The sequence below is a fragment of the Engystomops pustulosus genome, chromosome 11, assembly GCF_040894005.1.
Source record: "Engystomops pustulosus chromosome 11, aEngPut4.maternal, whole genome shotgun sequence".
Taxonomy (NCBI): domain Eukaryota; kingdom Metazoa; phylum Chordata; class Amphibia; order Anura; family Leptodactylidae; genus Engystomops; species Engystomops pustulosus.
The window spans coordinates 14,968,712-14,996,583 of NC_092421.1; the positions used below are offsets into that span (position 1 = coordinate 14,968,712).

Here is a 27,872-nt window from a genome sequence, read left to right on the forward strand (position 1 = left end):
ACTGATATCGCTAACCTCGTTAGACTAGACTATGACTGATGCCACAAATAAACACCAGACCATGGCTAATGCAGACTTGACTATAGCTGATGCAAACTCGCTCCCCGAATCCAGACTATGGCACCAGTTGGCAGGAAACACATATGTGTTCCCTACTTTGCAGATCACATATAAAAGTGATGTAATAGTATCCGCCCATTGTATCGCTATTATCACAGACGTGCAGAGACATTTCACCTTCTTGGAATGCCTCTGCCTGAGGAATCCCTGTAGCGCCGTGGGATCTCCCGGCACACGCAGTGATTGTATTGGTCCCCTGTCACAGTATAGGATCAGGATGTCAGTGTGACTGCACGATCCTGCCGATGGCATTAACAAAATCAACCACTTGATGGTGGACATATTAAACTACAAATACTTACCTGCACTCCTTTTGATGTTGATCCCAGCAGTGTTCTTCTCTAAGCGTGACATGCCGGCATCACCTAGAAAAGAAACTCCTAATTAGTTGTCTGGAGCTCGGGGTCTGCCGGTCTGAGCTGCAAATTATGCACGCCTCCTGTGTGATGTCACCTCCCTCTCCAACATGGGAGAGGGAGGCATCTGTCATGCCGGAGGCATGAATTTACGCCTTTTGTGTGACGTCACCTTCCTCTTCCAGCATGGGAGACAGAGTTGGAGAGGGGCGTGCATAATTAGCAGCCCGGAGCGCTGGACCGCTCTCCTCACACTCCGGCCTGCTAATTACAAGAGGAGTCTTGGTAAGTATTTGTAGTTTAAAATGTGGTAGATTTCCTTTCAAGTGCAGGAAGGTGCATAATGCGATCTAGTTTGGCCTTCCCCTGCTATTGTAAACGGACCGGAGCCTGTACTGAGTACCTAAGCTCTGGTCACATGAACTCCCATGGGTCCTCATGCAGCATCTTCATTTCACTGCTGCAGCCACAGACTAGAATGCGTGATTATATGCATAAGAGTATTTTTGAGCTGTAAAACTGCCTGTGCAAGTGCACATGACAATTGTACAGGCGTTATTGTGACCTCTGCTTATATGTAAATAAGTCTGTCTGCCAGGTTCCTCACTGACTTCAATGTACTGAGGTGTTTAAAGAAAATCTACAATTTTGATTTCATGCATTAAGAACCAAACATACCTTGAGAATGCTGTAGCTACACCGATGTAGAAACACATCTTGTTTAATCCCTGTGCTGAGTGGTTTTGCTGAATACATAATTCTAAAATTCAGGACGTTGGGAAAGCTGGATCCACATTACACACATTACACATGGAGCTTTCTGAACAACACAAAGACAGGACTAATCAACCTGAGCTGGATCACTCATACACAGGTGGGGGATGGTGCAGCAATTGATTATTCTGACTAGATGATAGAACAGTGATTGCATCATCCTCAGGTGCAGTGCATAACTAATGTGAGAGGAAAACCAGCCACAGAAGTGAAAGGGCTTCATTAGCATAATTTTATAATTGTTTTTTCAGCAAAACCACTCAGCGCAGGGATTAACCAAGAAATGTCCCCACATCAGTGTAGCTACAGAATTCTCAAGGTATGTTTGGTTCATAATGCATCAAATCAAATGGTAGATTTTCTTTTAACAGGTGGTTATCTCTATTTTTCATGTGAATTTTTTTTTTTTTTAATCAATCTATCTAACCTGGAAATCCCCCGATTGGCTGTAATGGCATAGGTAAAAAAAATTCTGCCTTGCTCCAGCTAATTTTTCTTAATCCATGTGCTCTTTAAAATAGATTTGGATGGGCCGCTCCTTTTAAGCTTCCTGAAAATCCACTTCTAAGGAAATAAATCAGCCATGTTGTATTTTTGTTTTATTTTTAGCTGATCTTTTTATAAGCAGCTCTTCCCCAGGAAATGCAGTGGCATGGCTAAAAGTGTTATGTGTTAATTAGGGATATGTCCGATGAGCATGGTCAGTCTGTTTTATCATGATATGTGCTTCCTGTTGGCTGTGAGAAGTGGTCAGGAAAAACAAATGTGGTTTTGGTTAGGGTGTACTACCATCTTTAAAAGCATATTTTAATTTCCCGGCAAACGGTTGAAGCATGAGGTCATCTGGGGGTCTAGTCTGAGAAATTATTCCATGCAGAGAATTAGCCCATTTCCCCCAAGCAAGTTTGGTCGGACAAACTTGCTCCTATGGTTTTCGGGATTTACCGGACTGAATCTGGAATAACTAAACTGAATGGATATGCTGAAAACAGTTCAGTGATTTCACAGACCACCTAGGAGGCAAAGGTGGGGAAAAAATATACTTTCTCAGCTCTTCCTCCAGGTTTCCAGACAGCTCTGGTACTTCCAGTTTTCGGCACTGCGCCTGGTTGGAAGATCCAGGGGGGTCACGGAACCTACTTCAGCCAATAAGTTACTTCCTCTGGTCACCTCCCTCTACCAGGGGACATTACTTCCTAGGTTGTCCCCTAGTCCAAAGAGACCACTTGTTGGCTATGGTATGTCCTGTGACCCCCTCAGAAGAACTGTCCAGGCGCAGGTCTAAAAACTGAAATCAACACAATAGGGGAGCCAGGGCAGGGCAGAGTTCCTTTCCCACTCCTAGAAATATCCAATATTCCTAGAAAACCCCTTTTTAAGATCTAAGTTCACACGTGCTGTGGGACTGTTGTTTAGTCTGAAACCATGAAAAAAAAAAGTGCCCCCTCGATCATTTAGGCAATCATAACATTGCCTAAAAGACCCTATTGACTACAAAGGGATCCATTGGTATCAAAATGTTAAAATAACAGTAATAATGTTATTTTGCCAAGCAAAAACTTTGCTTTCAGGAATTTAGGGGCTTTTTCTTCCATGTGTGTGTGTGTTTTTTTTTTTTTTTTTGTAGAATCTACAATGGGAGTTTTTAACAAAGCCTCTGAAACAGATGTATACACAGCCTGAGATCTCCAAGTAAAGTATTTTTCGGACTATACAGGCGCACCGGATTATAAGGCGCACCATCAATAAATGCCTGCTAAAACAGAGGTTTATATATAAGGCGCACTGGATTATAAGGTGCACCGGATTATAAAGCGCACCATAAATAAAGGCCTGCTAAAACGTCTAGGTTCATATATAAGGCGCACCGGATTATAAGGCGCACCTGATTATAAGGATAAATGACCAGCAGGTGGCAGACCTGTGCACAGTACAAGGCAGCTGTTGTCTGTAAGTACGGTTCATATATAAGGCGCACTGGACTATAAGGATTTTTGAGAAAATTAAATTATTTTTTGTGCGCCTTATAGTCCAAAAAATACGGTAGTATAAAGGATGTCACTAATGTAGCAGATGGAGGATGTTATCTCTTCCAGCCATGGGCTTCTTTCTAGGTCCTGTATGGGGAGAGAACATGAATCCTTAACCCTTGATGTATGCATGCAGTATTTATAGGATCGCTATATACCCAGGCCATGTGCTGATGTAGTGAGGGCTGTTTACAGATGAGTCTGGAACAATACGTATCACTGTTTTAAAGCAATGTTCCCAAAATGTTTATCTGTTTTATGGCACTCAGTGGCCGGTGTCATATTCTGTCTGTACAAATGTGTTTGTGTTTTTGTATGGAGTTAGCAGAGCGGCTTTGTCCGGCATCCCAGGCTCAGGTGGTGTTTGCTTTCTGTTTCCAGATTATCAGGAGCATTTGAGCTCTTTTTTTTCCAGAGAGATCACTTTCCCTCACCAGACCGGCAAATAATTCCCTTTTTATTCCTTTTGCTACAAAAGACGCACCCATTCTTTCATCCTGCTCATTTTATATATTTGTTTCCTTCAGGAAATTGAGACTGTAAGTCAATGCCTTCCCGAAATCTGGACGACTAAAGGGATGACGTCTCATGACCATAGCCCGCATGTGTCTTTGAGAGGAGCGACAGATTTTCAGACAAGGTATTTTTTTTTTTTATTTAACATTTTGGTGTACAGTAGACATTATATAATTTAACAATGGAGACTTCCGGCTGTGATAAAGTGGCTAGATAGCTCTGGAAATGGCAATAAAAACAAACCATGAGCCATTGTGTTCTTACACTCTGGTTTTAGGTTTCGATTTGTACAGAAGCCTCTGTGTGCTGCCAATCTCCGAATTGTGTCCCATTTATTAAAGACTTCTATTCAAGGGTATCACTAAAGCCTGTAACTGAAGTGGCCATAGTGTGGAGAATACGGAGCGCACATCTTATGAGGCATATTCTGGGCATGATGGGGTTTTGATTTGTATGTAACAAATAAAATACTTGGTTAAAACGGCTTAATAAGTAAAGTGCATTCATTTACCTTCAACCTGTCCTTTAAATAGGCAATAAGGACCTGATCCTTACTGGGACTATCTTCAACTAGTCTCTAGAACAGGGATTTTATGTACCTTTTGTGTTTGTGATCCTGTAAGTTACCGGTATGGTAAGTTATCTTGGCAAATCCATTACTATTAAAGACTGCTGAATTGTAGGATCACTGTGGAAATTGATATGCCATGTAAATTTAAACGGGTTGCACCAATTTATCCCCTATCCTCAGGGGTCCAACTGAAGGAACTCCTATCACAATAATAATAATATATAATAATAATTATTTATATAGCGCACACAGATTATGCAGCGCTGCCCAAAGCATGTCATATCAGTCCCTGACACTCTAAACAGCCTAACAGTATGTTTTGGAGTGTGGGAGGAAAACACGGAGAGAACATACAAACTCTTTGCAGATGTTGACCTGGGTGGGATTCGAACCCAGGACACCCCAGCGCTGCAAGGCAGAAGTGCTACCCACTCAAGAACAAGGGCCCCATTCTCACTGTTGTGTGGAGCAGTAGCATGCACCTGACTCGTCTGCTTAGGTGGGTTTGACCTTTAGAAAATGGGCATAGTGACATGGGAAAGGGGCATGACCAGTGACTAGTGTTTTCTGGCCCGAACCTGTTGGAACCTGAAACACATAGTTAAATTCCCCCTATGTGTGTCTATAGCCTCAGCAATTTCAGACACTCCCATTCTATTAAATAGAGTGGCTGGACATTTGCTATTTAGATTGGGACCACCATTCTCTGGATTGCTGGGGTCCCCTTATGGTGATTATTGGGCGTCTTGGCAGTCAGACCCTCATCCATCTTGTTAAACTTTATTCTATAGATAGGGATAACTTGCAAACTTGGCAAAACCCCTTTAAAATCCAGGGGATACTTTGAAGGCTGCGTTCATATACTGCATTTGTAAAGCCATCGAAAAAAATGCAATTCAATGTGTTAACATATTATTTACACCTTGTTTACGTCTCTAACATATTCTAAATACACTTTTAACGCATTGTAAATGCTATTCAAATGCTGCAAGCAAATGCACAGGAGGGGGGGGGGGTCAAGGCTTCATACCCCTCCCCTCTCCATAGAAAGCCGAGCAGCTGCTGATGTAATGCAGTAACATATACTGTACAACATGTCCCTTATTTCGCACAGCCGTGTGGTGATTCACTGTGTGTTCACCGTCAGCGGGTGCCATAGATCTCTCTAGGGGCCGTGATCCCAATACGGTTGTGCAAATGAGACCTTATTGTGATTGGCGTTGTCCTTCACTTTATTATTTATGACATTTCCGATTCACTTAAATTGGAGTGGTGTTTCCTGTACCTTCTGGACACTTCTTATAAGGAACAGGCTGTGTTCAAATGCAACGTTTACATCACGTTTTGGAACGCAATGCAAAGGCTGTAGGGAGGAGATTTACTCCAATTACATAGTGTAAACGTACTGTGTTAACATCATGTTTATATAAACATAGACTTAACACAATGCAATTAGGCACATCTCCTCCGAATGGCCTTTACGTTGCGTTTCAAAACGCAATGTAAATGCCGTGTGGTAATGCAGCCAAAGTTCTCAATAGTAACAACCTCTTTGAAGATAAAATGGGTTTTCCGTCAGCTGAGATTCTGTTCGTCACTACTACCCTGTTCTTTGTTCTTAAACGTCTGTACCGATCTAATACTGATTATTTATAGTATAGAAAAACCCCTTTAGAGGGAACCCATCATCCGGGAAAGTGCAGTGCCAGCATTCCAGCTTAAATCTTCCTTTTCCCCCCACCAGTAAAATGGCTCCCCAAACTTTTTCTCCCTTTAATTTATGCTGATCCCGTCTTCTACCACGTGGCTCCGCCCACCACCGCTTGGTCCCACCCACTGCAGGGTATGTGAAACGGTGAGAAGGTCTGCAGTTCCTCACACACAGCTCACTACTGAATACACCTTGCAGTGAGAGGGACCGCATTCTAGTAAGGACATGAAGAGGACTTCCTTTTTGCTCCAGTCCAGATTAGAAGAGACTGAGCTGTCAGTCAAACAAGGAGGCGGGGTTCACTGTCAGCCCAGAGAAAACATGACTCTTCTCTTCAGAAGTTGACTCATTTCTACACATCTTCATATCAGAAACGTCTGTAATGAAGGTGCAGGATCTCGGTGGCATATAATTTTAGGTGATATAGGGAGGACATTTTAACCCATTACCAGCAGGTATTACATATTTTGACAGGTCTCCTATGTACATCGCTATATATAATGTACAACATTTACATATAATTCCCAAACCCATGCCTTTTATTTCTTGTTGCATATTTCTGCCTTTTTTTCTCTTTCTATTGTTTCTGACTTCAAAAAATTAAAAAGTACCAAGTCATCACAGCTCGGTATTAATCTCAGTCGTGTAGCCGCACCCCTGCTGGCTCTTTATTAATTGGAATATTGAACAGCGTGTCGCGGTGTGCTGTGTTACTATAGCTACCTACTATCATTACTTTTACTATAATGCTCCATATCTGCAACAAGTGTAAGGTACTGATCAACTTACTGTATCTGCCAACAATCCTCCTATTGGTAGGTGATCATAATAACCCATTGTTGTCTTGTATCTGTAGTGATGACCTGTAACAAGTACAGTACAGTGTGATCCTTCACGCCAACGCCCAACCTTGTACTCAAATATTTGCCCGTATAAAACTCGTGCAGAACATTTACTGTTATCACATAACGGATAAGAGAAGTGATTTTATTTTCTTATGACCTGTTTTTTGGAAGTTGGGACATTTCTTGGCTATTCCCTATTCTAAAATCTGCCCGTTGTAAGGTGATTACTAGATTACCAATTGTGCTGCCCACATTGGCACCAAAATTCCCCCCTGCACCCATTGTTGTCCCTTTCTGGCGTAAAGTAAACTGATTGCATCTGCTCCTACACCCTTGAGGTCTGGCAATGAAGGGTTTCTCCACAATCTTTGCATAAACCCAAATCTTCTGAGCAGTGATCCTATGTTTAAAGATTTGAATGGCAAAGAAAGTGACAGTGATATGTCATTAGTGGGTCTGACCTGGCTCTTGTGTACACCAAATGTAAACGCTAGAACCAGTAAATTCATGGAAAAATCGCAACATCTTTAAAATGATAACCGTAATCCTTTCAATATTTTTCCTGTTTTCTTAGTTGTATGATTTATTTATTTTTTTGACCATTTTTTTTTTAGTCGGGGGGAGCCTGGTCACTCAAACAATATGATGCAATAATAAAGTATTACAGTATATTGTATACTGCTCTTTTTTGAAGAGACCCTTCAGAGATGTTTTGGATGAGGGTGCACACACAGCTTGTTGACCTTGGTGGTGGACCATATGTAATCCAATATTCACCAATATTCGCAATCTGCTGTGGGCGGGGCTCCAATATGGTGGTGCACAGCAACGAACAGGTTAAAGGGGAATTCCAGGTATATTTCCTATTCAAATGAGTCATTAAAATATAAGCTAATAAGTAATTGGTTGTTTTAAATTTGATTGCCTTAGAAGGAAAATGTTGTGGACATTCACTATATAATGGTTAAAATGCTACTGGCCCTTTAATCAGTAGTGTGACTTTGTCCCTGTGGAGGAGATACAGGACAGAAGATGGCTGCTGGTCACATGTCCTGTTTGGCTGTTTTTGGTTGGTTGCAGTGCATCCAGTATGGCCAGTGTTGTGGTGAGACGTCATCTCAGGGAGGTAATGTGCAGTGTGATAAATGTGACCCTCTTCAAGTCTCCCACCTTCCCCCAGCCTCAGCTTAGTTGGCCTAATTGAGCTAGGTTGGTTACGATCACACAGCAGGTGTCCGTGCTTCAAAAGACCTCTGCAGTCAAATAGTCTCCAGGCATCCCCCCCCCCCCACTCTCAGACAAAGGGCCATAAAAACTCTTAAACCACTAGGTTGAATAGGGACCGTTATGGAGTTATGGTCCATCCCACCAAAAGGAAAAATACATTTTTAGAAGTTATTTTCAGGAGATCACAATAGTCCAATTTCCGGGGCTCTAGCACACTTGGGCACAGAGAGATCCATATCTCAGGATAGGACCATAGCAAATGGGTCAGGTTTGGTATCAATGTGGATCCAATGATGCCAGAACCATGACCCTACCACTTCCCCTTGAGAAGCAATGGCTCCTACCAGGTAGGAGGGACCCATGACTCCTCCTGTTGGGTGGGCAGAGGTGTACATTCTGGGAGTGTCTATAAAAGGATAACTAAGTGACCTTGCATACCCTTCAGGGGTCTGGAACATTGCTGTTTCCTTCACACGCAGTGATGGCAGTTACACATCATTACTATGGTAATAGAGCAGGACAGTCTAACGTTCTGCTCCCAGTGATGACAGAGGGAGCAGACGCTGTTGAGAGCTAAAGGATCATGGGACTTGTAGTTGTAGATGGCATCCAAATTGAAAATTGCTCTTCCTACTTTAGAAACCCCATAAACTTTTGTGAATCGCCAAAGCAAGCGATATAAAGCTCCGTTTTGTGATTAATGACATTGAGCTTTGTTCATTTATTTGTAGCATTATGGGTTTTTGTATCAGTTCATATCCCCCCGCCCCCCCAATGTCATCTAGCCGGATGAATTCCCTTGTGCCTGCATAAGCCTCTGCCAGCTGTTATGCGTAGTAAGCCTCGGAGCTGGCCCGCATGCACCGCTTTGCAAACTCCGTAGTCAGTTGTGTATCGCTCAATGTTTAGAAATGCTAAGCAGGAAGCTACATATGTGTAGTGCGGATGCGGAGACCGTGGACCCGCCAAGATGCTCACTGCACATGTTTGTCAGCAGAGGCGGTAGTCCCACGTGGGAGAATTTGGCTGGCCTGATGACGTGGGGGGGGGGGGGGAGTGGTAATAATGAGGAGAGGAGGAAGATCGGCACAACTACCCCATAGAGGACACGTCTAGTTCGTCTTGCTAATTTTTGTTTTTACTGAAACAACGGTGCCCGTGAGTTTTAAGGGCTCTTTGGGAACCCGTCATAGGCCAAATTTGTCAAAAGGTTGTGAAAAGATCCCCTAAACTTCCAGCAAGCTGCAAAATACCATTGCAACTGGATTACTCCAAATCTTGGAATAACTGGGCCAAATTTAGCTTCTCCAATGGGTAACAGGAGAGTCTGAGAACATTAATTTAATAAAAAAAATATTTGTGGCTAGTTTTACTATAAAAACCAATATATAGTCATACATAAAGATTTCTGTTCAGACACGTTTTCGTCTTCAATAACTTGCGGTACAAGGGATGCAGGCTAACAAGTAATCCATAGACCATTTTCATGGCAACCTGCAGGAAACTACTAAAATTTTGCACCATACTTTACCAAACTTAATCCTCTTTCAAGACATTTTTTTTTTTTGTTTACAGCAATTTGTCATGTTAAAGGTAACCTGTCATCAGCCACGCGACTGTTAAACCTCCAAATATACCTTATATGCTCTTGTTTGAAATCTCAGACGTGTGGTGCGCAGTGGACGGGGAGGCGAGCGGGAGGCCGGGCAGGAATCGGCTCAACTGAGAACTGTAGGTGGAGATTTCATGACGAAACTGCCTGAAGCGTGAGGCCGGCACACAATCATTATAAGGACATGCATGAAGAACATTTACTACACCCTATGAAGTATGTTTGGGGAGTTAAACAGTTGTGTGGCTGGTGACAGGTTCCCTTGAAAATTGCTGCAGTGTGAATATGCATTTATTATCTCAACAGGGAACCGGTATTAAAATCCATCCAGATTTGTGTCCAATAGGGTAGAAGTTGTCAGTGTATGTCTTTTACACACACACTAAACACATACTTGGCTTTTGTATAGTCTGGAAATCCTAATAGTCTGGTAATGGTAATTTAGCACAATAGGTTAGATCGCAGAAAGTGAAAGACATCTTATAACTGGGAAGAAAGAGGAACACATTTTGTAGCCTACAATGTACAAAGCATGAGTATATACAGTAGTATACAGCAGTGTTATATTATATGCTGATTTATGCGCATGACTATTCATCTATACGTACAGTACTGTGTGAGAGGCCTCGGGACACACATCCTGGTGTGTAGAAACTTTCCCCCGGGTGACGTACATTATGCTCATATTGTAACTGGACTGATCAAGGACTAATTCCGAGTTTGGAACACATCTCCACTGTATTTTTGTTTTTAATAATTAAATACAAAAGGATTGTGCCACAGACGTGGATTTTTTTTTTTACTACTGAAAGCTTTGTTTTTCCGAGGGGTCAATACCTCCACTTACATCTCATCGCAGCTTATGAAAGCAAACTGGGATATCCACGTGGCTGCCCCGAACTAATGCGATTAAGTGGTTGTGAGCCATCGCAACTAACAAAAGTGAGAACACTTTAAAAATAAAGTTAAAACTATAGCTGAAAATACTGCACTATCACACGTAATTTACATGGCGCAAAAAGTGGTACATAAAGTTGCGTGCGATAGTGTAGTGTTTTCATTTATAGTTTCAACCTTTATTATTACACTATCGCACACAACTTTTTGTACCACTTTTTTGCCACTTAAATTGCTTGTATTATACCTAGACATGGTTTATAGAACATGGGTCACATTCATTGCAACTAAAGCCTTACACCCCCCCCCAACCCCCAATACACAAAATTGGCCAAAACATTAGCCAAGAGGACAAACAGTAAAGAACAAAAGGATACGGCAGTTCAATTTGAACTTGCCCGCTCCCCTGCCCCTTGGGAGGCTCCCCCCTCTCCCCCATTACCTGGTCATTTTGGAGAAGTCATGTGCTGAAAACCCAAACTTGGCTTATACTCGAGTAAAAAAAATATATATCAAAACTCACCTTTCCAGCTACCTCTGCTGCTGGCTATATACTGGGGGATATGGGCTGGCAGGCTATATACTGGGGGCAGGCGCTGGCTATATACTATGGGGCAGGGTCCGGCAGCCTATATACTGGGGAGGTTGTGACAATGCATTTCCCACCTTCGGCTTATACTCGTGTCAATAGGTTTCCCCAGTTTTTTGTGGTAAAATTAGGGGCCTCGGCTTATACTCGAGTATATGCGGTACTTACTCTTTTGGCATATAGAATTGGAATTTGGAATAGCACAAGCCGAAAGAGTAATCTATCTCCACTCTACTTGCTTTTCATTTCCCACTCGCTCCAAAACTTTTCCTGAATCCCAAGTGCTTTATTTACATCAATGCCGGACATTTCTTCTTACTTGTACGTAACGTAGTCCTTGTGACAATGAATGGAGTGAAGCCTCTATAGTGGACTGTACGGCTTTCACCGTTCTTCCTTGACGCTACAACAGATGTCTGTTCAATGTCAGAACTTAATTTTCCTAAGATTTCAGGCCCTCTGCCTTACATTACCTAGGTTTAATTTACTTTCCCTAGAAAAATCTAGAAAGCTGAGCATAATGGGGGAATATAAGGTATAGACTCTGATACTTCAAATTTTAGGGTGATTATATTTTTCCTAACTGGTGACTTATCCCTTTTTGAGAGGAACCATCTGAGCTTTGCGACTATGAATGGGAAGGATATAAATGACTTTTATCCTATATTTGATAAGGGAATCCGTGGTATTTTGTGAGATCAGTGTCTCCCTAGCAACTCGCTGAGTGTTGCTATGGTGTATCTGCATTCATCGTGACAATCCTTGTTTTGGCATCTTTATTGCTCGTTGAGGTTGTTGTTGATCGCTTGCAGAAGTAGGATGTGTGGTGTAGTATGCAATTGTATTGCCTAATCTTTTACTTTAACACTAATTGGTCTTCATGTAGTAAACCTGACAATGTTCCTCCATAGGTTGCTGCAGGCTTCTAATAAGGGTGTAAATGATCTACCGGGCGTCTTGTTTATTGTCAATGTACTTTTATAATATCACTGGAGCCGGACAGAACTATTTTTACTGCTGTGGCTATATTGACTTTTTCATATAACAAGGTCTTTGTCATTCACTACCGAGATTCACGACTACCCTGGGCTGTAAATGGAGATATTTGACTTTGCCCATCTTGGTAAATATTATCTTCAAAGTATATAGAAAGTTTAAATCTCATCAGCAAAGCAACTAATAGGTAACCAGGGGTACAGTATATGTAAAGATATTGATGTAGTAATGTACAGTACTGACTGGTCAGGTATCTGGACACAGTCTAAGTGTTGGAGCCCACAGGAACCTCCACAAAAACATCATAGCCATATTAATGGAACAGGCAGTCGGATCTCAACGGAAGTCGGGTAAGTTATGTAATGTACTAGGCCTCTACTAGGGAGGATTCGCCTCTGCTGCTGTTTCTTATTCTCTGGGACATGGCAGAAAAATCTTTTACCATATACTCACGTGTGCCTCTCTATGGGTATATTCCCAACATGTATACATGACCAGAGTTTAACATTAAACTTGTCCTGCAAAGTGCAGTTAATACCTTTTGACCTATAGAGTGACCTGTCAGAAATTTTTAATGGTGGGGTACCAGGTCCCAAGGGCATATCAGATCGTGAAACCCCCACAGAAACAAAGTGGTTGAAGCAATTATGCCAGGTTCCCATGGGCGTTTTTTCTGTCTCAAGTAGCTAAAGCCTATTTAGTAATGGCACAAATGGACATTAATGGTACCCTTTCACAGTCCCATTTAATCAAAGGACATTTTGTGACGAAAGTTCCAAACGCTGGTGTAAACTGGGCCTTAGTGGAGTCATCTGCCCTTTTAAGCTCGGAGAAGGTCTGTTTTTGGCTTCACCTTAGACCAACGGTAAATACAATAGTACATGTCAGTGGAGTTCGGGGTGTACAAACAGAATACCACTCCGTTGTATAAAGTTAAAGGGAACCTGTCATAAGAATTTGGCCTGGTGTGGTGGCATCATCCAGAAAGTCAACTTTGAAGCGAGATGTAAGTTGGTTTTATGAAGGCAAGGAGGCGGAGAGTTTAACACTGAAGTCAAGCTTTCCCTGCCTTAGAACGCCCCCTTCACTGTAATTGATGGTCCTGCCTCCAGGGACATGATTGATCAGATTTCCTGAAGTCTGGAGAATGATGCCAATCACATTTGAGGAGAAAGGGAAAGTTAAACTTCAGCGACAAACTCTCCGCCTCCCTGTCTTTATACATCGAACTTAAATTTTACTTCAAAGTTGATTTTCTGGATGATGCCACCAGCTGGGCCATGAAAGAAACAGGATGTAGAACCTGCTGAGGTGCTTGACAACATACCGGTAGTGGTTTATTAGGACAATTTCTAATGACGGGTTCCCTTTAAGAAACTTTGGTACTTTTTTTTGGGTTCCCTTGCTCATTAGGAATTTTTATTGCATTTGGTTTAGCAATCCAAAACGTTCAGTAATGTTTCAGTTCACGTTGGGACCTTTCTCAGACACGGATTGCGGGGCAGTAAACAGAAGTATTATGGCTATAGCTGTTATGCACAAAAATGAAAGGCGCCTTTCACTTTAGAGCAGTTAACCTTCTCTCTAAAGAGGGACAAACAAAGCCAAATAAAAGCGGTGCTCCTGTCCCTTTTATTTCGGCAATGGGGAGGTCCCAAGACCTGCACCACCGTGGTTCTCACCTACCTACGTATTGCAAATTTTAAGCATTACTCACCCTTTTAATGATATTATCCTGTTTTATTACAGACATAAATTAGGCTTCTGGTTACGGGCAGTAAAGATAAGGTGCAGGGCACAGGATTTATGATTGCGCTGTAATTATTGCAGGTCTGCTTCTTTGTTCTCCGCTGTCACATTTCTTTAGTTGTATTCCGGTGCTGTATAAATAATGGGGAGCAAATGATAAAGGCAATCTAGAGATTATGAAGGATCACAGAGTTACAGTTTGTTTTATTCTGGAGGCTAGAAGATAATGACCTAATGATCAACATCAAACCCGAGAGTATAAGGAATGTGCCGGCTCCGCACAGAATTTTTTGTAAATATGCAAAATTTATATTGTTTGTAGTTCTATCCAGACCATAATTCTTTACTCTTATTCCCGGACTATTTGATGATAGAATGTTTTATCATATTTGCACAACACTTCATGTCGTTTCTATAAATAGCCATAACTGCATTCTTTTTGTAGACGTGTTGATGTGGACACACAAGATCCATTTTCTTCTGATGCAGAGATGGGGTGAGCAGGCTGCCTCTCTCCACAGGTCAGAGGGCACCTCCGCTGGTGGTGATAGAACATAACTAACCAGCAGATAACTTGCTGCACCAAGAAACCTTCTGCAGACCAGAGGAGACGTAAGACTGGGCGTGCGCATCCATTTAATGAGGTGGACATTGTGGTGGTTATATAGAGAAACTGCAGGTTTTGGGTGACTGAATAAATGTGTGAATAAAAGCTTGAATTTGGGTTGAATTTGACTATATAGAAAACTCTTTGTGGGATATCACTTCTTACCGAAAATTCACATTTTTTAGACATTTACGTCCGTAGAACACAACCATGGTCGGCCCCTTTAAAACGGACTCATTACTTGCTAATTTCATGGACTGACAACTGTGTCCGTAATCATAGTGGTATGATATACCAAGTCTCTACTTGGGGTCTCCTTTTTCATTATTGTTTGCACTGGGGTCTCCATTTTCGATGCTGGCTCTGGGGTCTCCATTTTCGATGCTGGCTCTGGGGTCTCCATTTTCAATGCTGGCTCTGGGTTTCTTCATTTTCAATGCTGGCTCTGGGGGTCTCCATTTTCAATGCTGGCTCTGGGGTCTCCATTTTCAATGCTGGCTCTGGGGTCTCCATTTTTAATGCTGGCTCTGGGGGGTCTCCATTTTCAATGCTGGCTCTGGGGGTCTCCATTTTCAATGCTGGCTCTGGGGGTCTCCATTTTCAATGCTGGCTCTGGGGGTCTCCATTTTCAATGCTGGCTCTGGGGGTCTCCATTTTTTCAATGCTGGCTCTGGGGGGTCTCCATTTTCAATGCTGGCTCTGGGGGTCTCCATTTTCAATGCTGGCTCTGGGGGTCTCCATTTTCAATGCAGTCTGTTCTGCGGTCTCCATTTTCAATGCAGTCTGTTCTGCGGTCTCCATTTTCAATGCAGTCTGTTCTGCGGTCTCCATTTTCAATGCAGTCTGTTCTGCGGTCTCCATTTTCATTATGGCCTGCACCGGGGTCTCCATTTTCATTATGGCCTGCACCGGGGTCTCCATTTTCATTATGGCCTGCACCGAGGTCTCCATTTTCATTATGGCCTGCACCGGGGTCTCCATTTTCATTATGGCCTGCATCGGGGTCTCCATTTACATTATGGCCTGCACCGAGGTCTCCATTTTCATTATGGCCTGCACCGGGGTCTCCATTTACATTATGGCCTGCATCGGGGTCTCCATTTACATTATGGCCTGCACCGGGGTCTCCATTTACATTATGGCCTGCACCGGGGTCTCCATTTACATTATGGCCTGCACCGGGGTCTCCATTTACATTATGGCCTGCACCGGGGTCTCCATTTACATTATGGTCTGCACTGGGGTCTCCATTTTCATTTGTCTTGTTTAGGAGCAGCATTTATCTGGTTTAGGGTCTGTAGTGATCATTATCTATGCAGTATTTGTTTTCTGGGGGTTTTGTGTTGTGTTGGTGTATCTAGGGTGCTGGTAACTAGTGTGACTCCTTCAAGTTGAGCAGCAGGACATTGCAGGCCTCAGGACAATAAAGGGTGTGGACCCTGACCAAGAGGTTGTATTAGGTGCACGGCTGTCATAATGTCATCACTGAGCCTCCATATGCAAATAGAAGTCTGCATTGTGGGGGGGCACTGGAGCATCGGAGTGTGTGTGTGTGTGTGTGTGTGTGTGTGTGTGTGTGTTGCTTTCATATCATATGGGGACGGTTTTAAAAGGAGAAAAAAATCTCCAACAACCCCTTTAATGAAATCCTTTCAAATGCGAGAACTTTCATATTCATCGTGGGCTCCAGTTGTTAGGAGGCAGAGATATCAACCACTGAGACAGCATGCTGCTTACTTTTTGTAGTGGGTCTCTATTTTGTAAAGGTCTCAAAATTTTCCAGCAGCTGACCTGGACCATGATTCCTGTGCCTCCAGTATGTGGTCATAACAATCTATACAATATACTGCAGGGGCTTTTTCACTTTTTATTACACTAAACACACAGTCAATCGGCACTATCAACAATCCGTGTTGACACAACAGCGCATGTGACTGCCTGCACGCAAATAAGTGTTGTATCTGTGGAGACGTGTGCTTGACTCCTGTGCTATGTCACCGGCTGCACACCGCTCCGCTCCTGAGTTCTGCTGAAGAGGATGCTGGGATCCCCCCCACGAGTTATTACTGCAGGTAACTCGGGGAACGGCTAGAGATTTGCTTATATCATGTTTCAGGAGCCGGAATAATTATCTATACATCTGTCTTTGGTAGGTCTTTAGACTTATCCATTTGTATCCGTTTATATTAATTGTATCCATTTTTTGTTGTATATTTGTCATCTTGGCCGTTCCATGTGCAAGTACATCCACTCCTTACTATCTAAATCATTACATGTGTGTGTAGATGGAGCGGCACAGGGGTTGGCACCCTTTACCTTTTGGCACTGGGTTCCGACCCAAGAGCTACATGGAGTTTGGATATTCTCTCTTGGCATGGGGACAGGAGCTTGAATACATATAATAATTTATATTTTTACATTAATTACAGGTAGACATGTAAGATCTTGTCTGGAAAGCTTATAAAGTGTCCAATAAATTACTGTCTATTTGTGGGGTGACATGAGGAAAAGTCGACTCCCTTTTAAGGGAACCTGTTATCAGATTTTTACCCCATTAAAATACTAGCCCCCCTCAGGAAGGGTATGAAATGTTCTTTCTAGAATTCTCTCATTTATGTGAAATTTCATCCATATATCTCCCCCCAAAATAGTTTTTTTCTTTTTGCCCGAGATGAGTCAAGTTTAGAGACTGGAGGGGAAGCATCACTAAAAAAAAAGCCACTATTTTCAGTTCTATACTATCTAGAAAAATGCTGGTTTTATTATTTAAAATTCTGGATCTTGTCTGTCATATGTCTGGCTTGAGGTCTTTGCACTAGTTACATAAAAATTTGGATCTTCACCTGCGGCTCCCATTTCCAACACATTGGGATGATGTATCAATCTGTGATTAAGCCTCTAAACTTGACTCCTCTATGGCAAAATATGGCTTTTCTCTGCATCACTCACATTTATTTTGTAGGAGATTTTTATATGTAAATGAGGGAGATTTCACATAAGAGGGAATTTTTTCAGATTATAAGGCGCACCATCAATAAATGCCTGCTAAAATCTCTAGGTTCATGTATAATGTGCACCGGATTATAAGGCGCATCTGATTATAAGGATGAATGACCAGCAGGTGGCAGACCTGTGGACAGTACAAGGCAGCTGTTGTCTGTAAGTACGGTTCATATATAAGGCGCACTGGACTATAAGGCGCACCTGATTATAAGGAAGGATGAATGACCAGCAGGTGGCAGACCTGTGCACAGTACAAGGCAGCTGTTGTCTGTAAGTACGGTTCATATATAAGGCGCACTGGACTATAAGGCGCATCTGATTATAAGGATGAATGACCAGCAGGTGGCAGACCTGTGGACAGTACAAGGCAGCTGTTGTCTGTAAGTACGGTTCATATATAAGGCGCACTGGACTATAAGGCGCACCTGATTATAAGGATGAATGACCAGCAGGTGGCAGACCTGTGCACAGTACAAGGCAGCTGTTGTCTGTAAGTACGGTTCATATATAAGGCGCACTGGACTATAAGGCGCACCTGATTATAAGGATGAATGACCAGCAGGTGGCAGACCTGTGCACAGTACAAGGCAGCTGTTGTCTGTAAGTACGGTTCATATATAAGGCGCACTGGACTATAAGGCGCACCTGATTATAAGGATGAATGACCAGCAGGTGGCAGACCTGTGCACAGTACAAGGCAGCTGTTGTCTGTAAGTACAGTTCATATATAAGGCACACCGGATTATATAATAAAAATACGGTAGTTAAATGGGGATGGTGACTGGTTCCCTTCAAATAAATGCTGAAAAAAAAGGACATGGTGGTGTTAGAATTTGAAGCAGAGTTTTGGAGATTTCTGGAAGCTCTGCCATTGTAATGTTTTTATCTTCCTAATATCTGGTAGCTAAATGTGTGATTCCTGAAATAAACAGGAGCACTCTTGATTTTCGCATATTTCCCTTTTATAAGTAACAATAATAATTTTTTGATTTCCATTTGAAGACTGAGTGTGACTGCATTTCCTGTATTAAAGCCGAGCCTAATCCCTTTAATTGGACGACTACAGAAATAATCACAGATGGTTTTTTTTTTTTTTTTTTATTCCCAGGAACAGTCCCATAATGCGGATTCAGACAAAGGACTTTGCTGAGCAACTGCAGTACACAAGCGAGGTGAGACTGATCTCTGCAGTGATGGATGACATGAAACCTTCCAGCGTCATCTGTTTTCTCTTTGGATTTGTATGACAAATGACTGTGGCCGTTCCTTGTACCTCCTCTTCACGGATTTGAATATATCAGACCCATACATTTATAACCATGTAGATAATATCGCTGCTTTCCCTGATAAGCGCTTCCTACTGGAATGATAATAGCTGAATTTTGTCATTTGTTTCAGAAAATGCAGCGTTATTAATACCTCTATATATACAGGCTTGGGTTTGTTCAGTAGATATCTGATCTCTATGAATGGGTTATGAATACTGCAAGAAAATGTTGTATATCTTTATGGTGTTATATGAGGAGCAGACATTTGTGCAATGTGCATGATCAGCTTTTAAGGGGCTGTTCACATTCAGCAAATATCGTATTTTTCGGAATATAAGGCGCACCGGATTATAAGGCGCACCATCGATAAATGCCTGCTAAGACGTCTAGGTTCATATATAAGGCGCATCGGATTATAAGGAGCACCTGATTATAAGGATGAATGACCAGCAGGTGGCAGACCTGTGCACAGTTCCAGCCAGCTGTTGTCTGTAAGTACGGTTCATATATAAGGCGCACTGGGTTATAAGGCGCACCTTTGATTTCTGAGAAAATCAGAAGGCTTTTTTGTCTGAAAAATACTTTAAATCCTACAGCTGAGCGGAGCGCGTGTGACCAACCTAACTGGCTTTAGGAGGTACTTTGCAGGTTACAAGTGAATTTTTTGTTGTTATATACCATGGAAAGACCTGGACATGTAGCCCTGTAAGAGGTACGTAGTCAGTTTCTATAAGCACAGGAGCAGATGTCTCCAGTAAATGTATTAGATTTGCAAAACCACAAGATGTAAAGCATCAGACTGTAGAATGTGATAGAATCCGCCATCCGTCCTCATGATCCCAAATGTCTCCAGTTTTTGTCAGCGCAAGGTATTAATGGGGGATGCAGCGTGTGATGGGCTATAAATTACTGCTGCGGTTGCTCTGTATATGTCAGTGCTGTTGCATAATACATTACATGAGGTTTTCTGCTGCTCTGTGGTGACCGGCATAACACTGGCTCCTGCTGTGGCCTCCCGCGCTCTGTGATCACAGTCTGTTTTATCTAGTACTATGTCTATATGGAGAAGAAACCTTTAGGATAACTTGTGTCGGTATGTTAATATGAGCGCTGGGATTGTCTCCTGCTGATCTCCTCGGACCATTGGGGTCCATCAGTCAATTTTAGTCAAAATCTAGCTTGATTAAACTCCTAGATCCTGGTACAGTGACTTGTAATCTTTATATTTGTTATCCATGGCCTCCTGCCTCCTAAAACCAACTTTTGCAATTATGTTTATGTGCCAGAAGGAATCCAGGAGGAGTTACTAGAGCCCCTCTGTGCTGTTACACTACCTCCACATGCCTGATGTAATCACACTGCAGCAGGGGAGGTTTCAGTACTCCGTGGGAGGGTGGATATCCTCTTGTACAGTATAACAGCCTGTGAATCTGCAGCACGGAGGCTCTCTGGCAACACCCTCATCTCATTAGCATAATATAAATTTAAAAATAGGAACTTTATATTGGAAACTATGCGTTTCACGCTCGGACTGAGAGCTTCATCTGGTTCATGATTAATAGACAGATCTAGATACTATTTAAAGTATCGGTATTCAGCATCAGGGGTTACACGCGGTATGACCTTTTTCCGGTCTCAGGTGCGCGTTCATTTAAAACATGAATAACCATAAAATGGATACATTTAACAATAAAGTCAAAACGGTTAGAATATGTTTCCATAAAGGGCGGGGTGAATACACACATGGTTTAATAGGAAGAAAAAAAATTAATAATATTTAAGTGAGACACGTATGCTTAATAATAATAATAATTATTTTATTTATATAGCGCACACAGATTACGCAGCGCTGCACAATGTCAAACTGGTCCCTGTCCAAATGGGGCTCACAATCTAAACAACCTACCGGTATGTTTTGGAGTGTGGGAGGAAACCCGGAGGATCCGGAGGAAACCCACACAAACATGGAGAGAATATACAAACTCTTTGCAGATGTTGACCTGGGTGGGATTCGAACGCAGGACCCCAGCGCTGCAAGGCAGAAGTGCTACCCACTCAGCCACCGTGCCGCCCGTGCTTAAGTCGGGGAACGCCTGTATTCTAGTACTGTTGCTCTATATATGGACAGAATCCCCTGGATAGATAGAGACACGTTTTGTCTATTACATATTTTAGTTCCATATAGTGCCACGAGTGCTTAATTTATCAGGAATTAATGTGTCCGGCTATACAATGTACATTTATATGAACTGCAAAAATGGTCCCTGGGTTTTGACCCTTTAAGTTCCTAACTGCAGTACTTTTTAGAGAAGTATCCAGACATGTGAAGGATGGTAGATAAAGAAACCTAAATGAGTAGTCCCAAAAGCAACCGGCTGAGACCTAGTCAGTGGACGATTTTAAAGGAAATTTAAAACGAAGATAATTGATTGTAAACCCTGCTATGTGGGATGGTGTACGTCGCTCCGGTAGGATCTGCTCTTCTTCTAGCTTCTTTATGGCCTGGTTTTTATGAAAAAGAAAGTCTTTAAAAATTATGCAAATGAGTCTGAGGGGCTCCGGGCCTCTATAACGGCTATGGAGCCCAGAGCCCCTTAATACTCGTCTGTATAATTTTTTTAATTTTCTTTCATAAAAACAAGGGCATAGGAAGCTAAAAGAAAAGCAGATGCTAGCAGCGGGGGCGCACCCCATTATGTCCGTGTGCTCGGTACACAATATCCCACGGGTAGATGTCCTAGAAGGTTGGCACGGGCAGAGTTTTTCCAATCCCATATACTGGCAAACCTTTTCAGAGATAACTAGATCAAGGTGCGGACACTAGAATAAGGGATTAACTATCCGATTGGTGATGATCTGACTACTGGGACTCTGACTGATCACAAGAACGCGACCCCCAGCAATCCAGTAGCAGGTTGCGTGCTCCATTCAATGGTGTGCAAGTGACTAAATAGCCGAGCACAGAACTCAGTGAGTGCCAGAGGTAGCCGAGCTCTGTGCTCAGCAATTCCCATCACTTTCATAGTATAGAATCCTATAGAACCCTAACCCGCCTTCATGTGCATTGCTTTTCTAAACTTCCACTTGATAGACAGAAGCCTCAGTGGGAGATGCTACCAACAGATTGGACGTGTTTATTATGGATCCGTAAAATCCTAAGACAACCTTGCATATTACCCGTAATACACATCTATTCCTTTGAAGGATAACCTGCTTTCCATACAGTATTTTCAGACGTGTTATTTCTGGAGAAAGCGGTCATTTTCTGTGCAGCTTCCCTCCCGCAGCCTCGGTCTTGGTACATTCGCTGTGCTTCAAACAATAGGCTCCTGCGTCACTGCCAGAAATAGGCTCCTCTTATCCAGCGATTTCAGCAGAGGGGCAGGAATTCTGCTCGTGTTTACTGTAACCTGTGGAGCGCTGGTTATGGTGACATGGAATGAAGTCCCGGCCATGGCTCAGTCTCAATTACTGTAGTTTAGCGTTTTTTTTTCGCAGATTTGATCCATGCCCTGACCAATGTGGATGGAAGAAACTGTGGTTGATGATAGACTGTATACACAACCTAAAGTAACATTCGCAGCAGCAAGCGTGTTTTATTTTACTTTTTCCCCCCAATATTATAATGGAATTGTACATAAACATCAATGGGGAACGGAAGATGAATGGAGACTTTGCGCTCACTGTCCTTTCTTTGTTTCTAAGTGTAAAATGGAGAGTGGAACGGACAGCCAAAGCGCAGTCCTAATTAGTGCAAACATGCGGTTTTACCAAAATAATGCATCATTTTCAAACCAATTATTATAAGTCTCTCAGTTTTTGTATGAAAAAGGTCAAGAAATGCTCATGACGAAGTCTATATGCACACTGCCGTTGCCCGCCGTACCGTAGCACAGCGGGCACACAGCAGTGTGCGGGGATAGGAGGAGGTGGGGGAGTATCACAACTGGTGCGCCCCTCCAATATTCATGGGAATGCAGGGTGGCAGCCACAATGCAACAAAATGTACAGTACAGTATTTTTCGGACTATAAGGCGCACCATCAATAAATGCCTGCTAAAACGTCTAGGTTCATATATAAGGCGCACCGGATTATAAGGCACACCTGATTATAAGGATGAATGACCAGCAGGTGGCAGACCTGTGCACAGTACAAGGCAGCTGTTGTCTGTCAGTACAGTTCATATATAAGGCGCACTGGACTATAAGGCGCACCTTTGACTTCTGAAAAAATCAAAGGATTTTTTGTGCGCCTTATAGTCCGAAAAATACGGCATACTGATTTTTTTGCATTTTATTAAAAAATTGTTTATAATCTGTGCATCCAATATTTAATTTTACTTTCCTTGCACTGACCAGATGTTTGTACATATCTGATGACCTTTTTTCAACCAACCACCAGTTACTCAATGTGGATCTGATCTTGGGAACTAGGCTTCTGATACAATGTAATGAGCCTTGCCAACTGTATTTGGTGTACTTGTTCAACCCATCTTCATTCACCTGTAACTTCCTAAAGAGATGAAAATGGTATACAGGCGGTCCCCTACTTAAGGACACCCGACTTACAGACAACCCATAGTTATAGACAGACCCCTCTGACCTCTGGTGATGTCTCTGGATACATTACTATAGTCCCAGATTGCAATGATCAGCTGTAATGTGTATATAATGAAGCTTTATTGATAATCCTTGGTCCCATTACAGCAAAAAATGTTTAAACTCCGATTGTCACTGGGGCCTAAAATATTTTTGTCTGGATCTACAATTATAAAATATACAGTTTCGACTTACATACAAATTCAACTTAAGAACAAAACTCCAGACCCTATCTTGTACGTAACCCGGGGACTGCCTGTATTTGGCAGCTCAATGGGTTATAAAAGTGGTGCCCTTTTTGTTTTTAAGAATAGGTGATCAGTCTCGGATCTATGAGGCATCTTATGCCTGTGGGACTTCAGTGGGTGCCCTGTCCTCTTCTTATTCTATAGTGGCAAATGAATGACAAAGCGCAATAAACACCCAAATTACCCCCCCCCCCCTCCATCAGGATGTATTTCCATTTAGCAAGGTTTTTTTTTTATAGATGCCCTAAAATAAACCCACACCATGTCGCCCTACATGTAATGTTAGGAACCTGCGTAAACAGAATCTCCCTGATACATTGTTATTGCCGAAAACTGTTCCAGTGGGAAAAGTCCAGATATAGAGCAGGACAAAGCAGGGAATCTGTATTCCCACTAGTGCCCTGAGTGACTGTCAGTAACCTATAGACTGTCAATGTGGAAGCTTCTTTCTTCTGTAATATTACATATAAGGAACCTTAAAACCAGAATGACTAAAGATGCACTAAAGATTTTTTTAATTTGTGATATTTGAGGGAATCAACAATGAATTTCCTACAATGTAGAGATGAACATAGGCTAAAAGGGAACCAATAACCAGATATTACCCAATTAAACTACCACCCCCTCAGGTAGGATATGAAATGTCCTTTCTAGAATAAAAGTGAAAACACTGTGTGTGTGTGTAAACTAGATATTAAACTATGGGGGTCTGCAAAAATGACCCCACGGTCTGGAGAACCCCTTTAGGGACTCCAGACTTACAGACAACCCCTAGTTACAGACAGACCCCTCTGTCCACTGTGACCTCTGGTGAAGCTCTCTGGATGCTTTTCTTTAGTCCCAGGTTGCAATGACTTGCATACAAATTCAACTTAAAGGACATCTATCACCAGCATGAAGGTGAAGGACTGTGTGCACCTATGGAGCCTTTCAGGCTCATTTGCATACAGTCCTTCATTCTGCTGGTAGATGCCCTTTAAGAACAAACCTAAAGAACCTATTTTGGATGTAACCCGGGGACTGCGTGTACCATGTTATTTTATGGTTGAGAGCTCATTTTCAAGAGATGTCTTATTTTTTTCCATGGAAAAAAAATCCACATTTTAATCTTGAACCAAAAAAAAAATCAACTGTTCTAATATAATCCTGTCCTCATCTTCTGAAAGCTCATCCTACCACTCCAAACCCTGAATTCCCTTATGGCAGTGGTGGTGAACCTATGGCACAGGTGCCAGAGGTGGCACTCAGAGCCATTTCTGTGGGCACTCAGACCATCTCTCCAGGACAGAGTTCACCAAATAGGACTAAATCTACCAAATCTTCCTGCAGTCCCAGGCAACTTAAGAGATGCTGCTCTCAGCGCTATTTTAAAGCAATACTTCATTGTCTGTTTGGAACTGTGGGAAAAGTGAGAAGGTGTTGACAGAAGTGCATCATCTTTGGAGGTCATCCTGCTGGACCCACCATTCTTCCTGTACAGACACACCTTGGAGAGAAGCTTTAACGAGAGTCTGAATTTGCCCTCCTTCTTTCAAGTGTACATGTGGCCTCAGCTGCTGATACGATTAAAAGATGTGGAAGAACAGATGGCAATAAAGGTTACTGATTAAAATGCCATGTTGGCACTCCACGGTAAATAAGTGGACTTTGGTTGTAGTTTGTGCACTCTGTCTCCAAAAGGTTCACCATCACTGCCTTATGCTTTTCTTGTGACCCAATTGCCTTTAAAATCATTAGGGTACATCAAAATCATTGGGGCTTTGTGCCAGTTTCCTGGTGGACTTTGCACATTCTTTCTAGTGCAAACTGCTTGCACAGGTATTTAAGAAGTGTCCGGACCGTGCGCCAGATTTAACATGCAAGTCCCAAAGAAGTTTGTTGCCCACCCCGTGTTAAAGATGGACCAGAAAAAAGTGGTGCACTCTGTCAGGCCAGTTCAGGGAGCACCAGATTCATGGAGAACAGGCACCAGAAACCATGAATCTGGCGCACCCTGCACTATACACAAGCAAACTGCACTTAGTGGAGTTTGCACCATTCTTAGTAAATGTGCCTCATGGAGCAATCTAGCAATGGCACTCCTCTTATATGAGTCCATGTAGCTGCTTCTGTCAGCTCTTCCCTGCAGCCCTCTCCTCCTCCATGATACCTTTAGCTAACAGGCTGGAGGGGGCACAATTCACATGGTGATATCGCTGAACCGTGGCACCTAGAAACACAATTCTGATGCCAAATTTGGTTTCCACTGTTAAACTTACAGTTGGGAGTGAGAGTTTTAACAGTGGATATCTCCGTTTCTGTGACACCCTCTGAAATTAAACGGGATATTCTCCCTTTTTATAATGACACCAGAACTGTGTGCCACAGTTCAGAAGATATAGCCGTTTGTAGCTAGGGCTTATTTTTTTCGAGTTAGGGCTTATATTTCGGGCTGAAAAAGATCTAAAATCTGAAAGACGAGATTGTAATCTTTAATATGACGCCAACAGGTTCTAGAACCAAAGATAACTGCGTCTGAAGTGACAATCCTCCAGCAGCCGCTAAACTTATCTCTTGTCCGGCAGAATATGACGTTCTATGCTCATTTTCATATTTCTTTGGATGAAATTTTCTTTTTATAGGTTAAAGGGTAAGAATTCACATAATAAAAACATTTCTCTACCTTAGGAGCCGGTAGATTAATGGGGTAAAATCTGGTGACAGGTTCCCTTTTGTAATGGAAGAATGGGTAAATGATCTATTTTGCAGGTACATACTGAGCATCATCTGTTGCTGTTCTGTGATACATGGAGCGCAGCCGTTGTTGGTTGTACCTGCAGGAGAATGCGACTCTTTGTTTGGATGTAAACCTGGTTACTATATCCATGGGGACGTATTTACCTAAGCTGGATCACTAGTCACCGTGGTGGGCACTGCAGTATAGATCTGCTGGTGTGTGCAGTGTATTGCTCCCCTGGGTGCAGTTAATGGGTGATGTGGGGGGAGGTTGGAGTGATTTCGGAGGTTGAGTGACTCATAGTGCCCAGCCAAGTGCTGCTGCTGCATGATATTGTACATCACAGCAGATAAGGTGTCCCTGCTACCCTGCACGTCTCAGCTGGAGCATGCCCACAGGATGGGAGCTCTGCTGCTGCTAATTTATTAATGTGATTTGCTGGTAACTCGATAGGAAGCGCAATAAATAGAACTGGCACTGCCATTGTTTACGTGTGTGGATAGGAAGCCCAGACAGCAGATGAATTGTATTGTGACAGCTCCATGCAGCGCCCACGCCTTTAACCCCCCCTGTGTGTATAGGTATGGTGTGCTTTTCATCAATGGCAGGGGGTGTGCTCTGTAGTCAGGACATGCTGATGTCACAGACATGAATGAATGGCTGGGAGCCTATGGTAAGCATTGATCTCCCCTCCCTGCAGCAAATACATTGATCTACGAAAAAAAAAAAAATGAGGTCAGTCTGACGGAATCGCCATCCCCGGGTGTCATTAATAATCCATATGCATGAGGATTTGCAGAGCTGCAGAGCCCACGTGTCACATTTGCGTAGGCTCAGCCTGGTGGTTTCCCCCCTGTTAAAGAGCTTGCAATTCTGTTGTAGGAAAGCCTTCTGCTGCAGCTACCGAGGGGGGATTACAGGATTGCCATCCTAGCTCCGTACCATTTGCAGCCAGCCTGATGTTCTGCTTCTGTTTGCAGAATTCCTTCCTGAAGCTACAAGCCCTAGAAACTGATCTGTGCTCTGCTTTTCTACCATCTCAGGAGGAGGTTGTATCACAGTCTCATGGCTGCAAAGAGGCTTCTAGTTCCACTCTAATCCAGACTGTGCCAAGCGAGGCGGCCCACCATGCAGGTAAGGGACCACCGATTACTGATGGTACTTGAATGGATATTGTTCTGTCCTAAGTGTCAATTCTCATTAGTTGATAGATCTGCTCCTTCTGGCTCCACAATTCCCTTGTCTGGAAGAGTGTGAAATGCTCGGTAATGTCATTACATCAGCCTTCATTAGACCCCAAATTAAAATCACCGATTTCAGCTTATAAAACCAGATTGTTGACAGTTAACTGAAGAGTTTTCGGGTATCATACTAACATCCTGATATGTATCATTGCCTTATTTCCTGGGCATAAAAAGATATTTTGTTGCAATTGTAC

At 42.6% G+C, this 27,872-nt stretch overlaps 1 protein-coding gene across 8 annotated transcripts in view; it reads left to right on the forward strand.

The window, feature by feature from the left end:
- Window positions 1–27,872, forward strand: part of FAM13C (family with sequence similarity 13 member C) — a 190,421-nt gene that overhangs the window by 141,850 nt on the left and 20,699 nt on the right. For 7 of the 8 annotated variants that reach the window (XM_072131207.1, XM_072131200.1, XM_072131202.1 and 4 more), the window contains 3 exons: window positions 3,808–3,920; window positions 18,712–18,775; window positions 27,415–27,568. In XM_072131207.1, the coding sequence (XP_071987308.1) occupies window positions 3,808–3,920; window positions 18,712–18,775; window positions 27,415–27,568 (331 nt within the window). The remainder of the gene's footprint in view (window positions 1–3,807; window positions 3,921–18,711; window positions 18,776–27,414; window positions 27,569–27,872) is intronic. The other variant, XM_072131206.1, reaches the window with a different exon arrangement.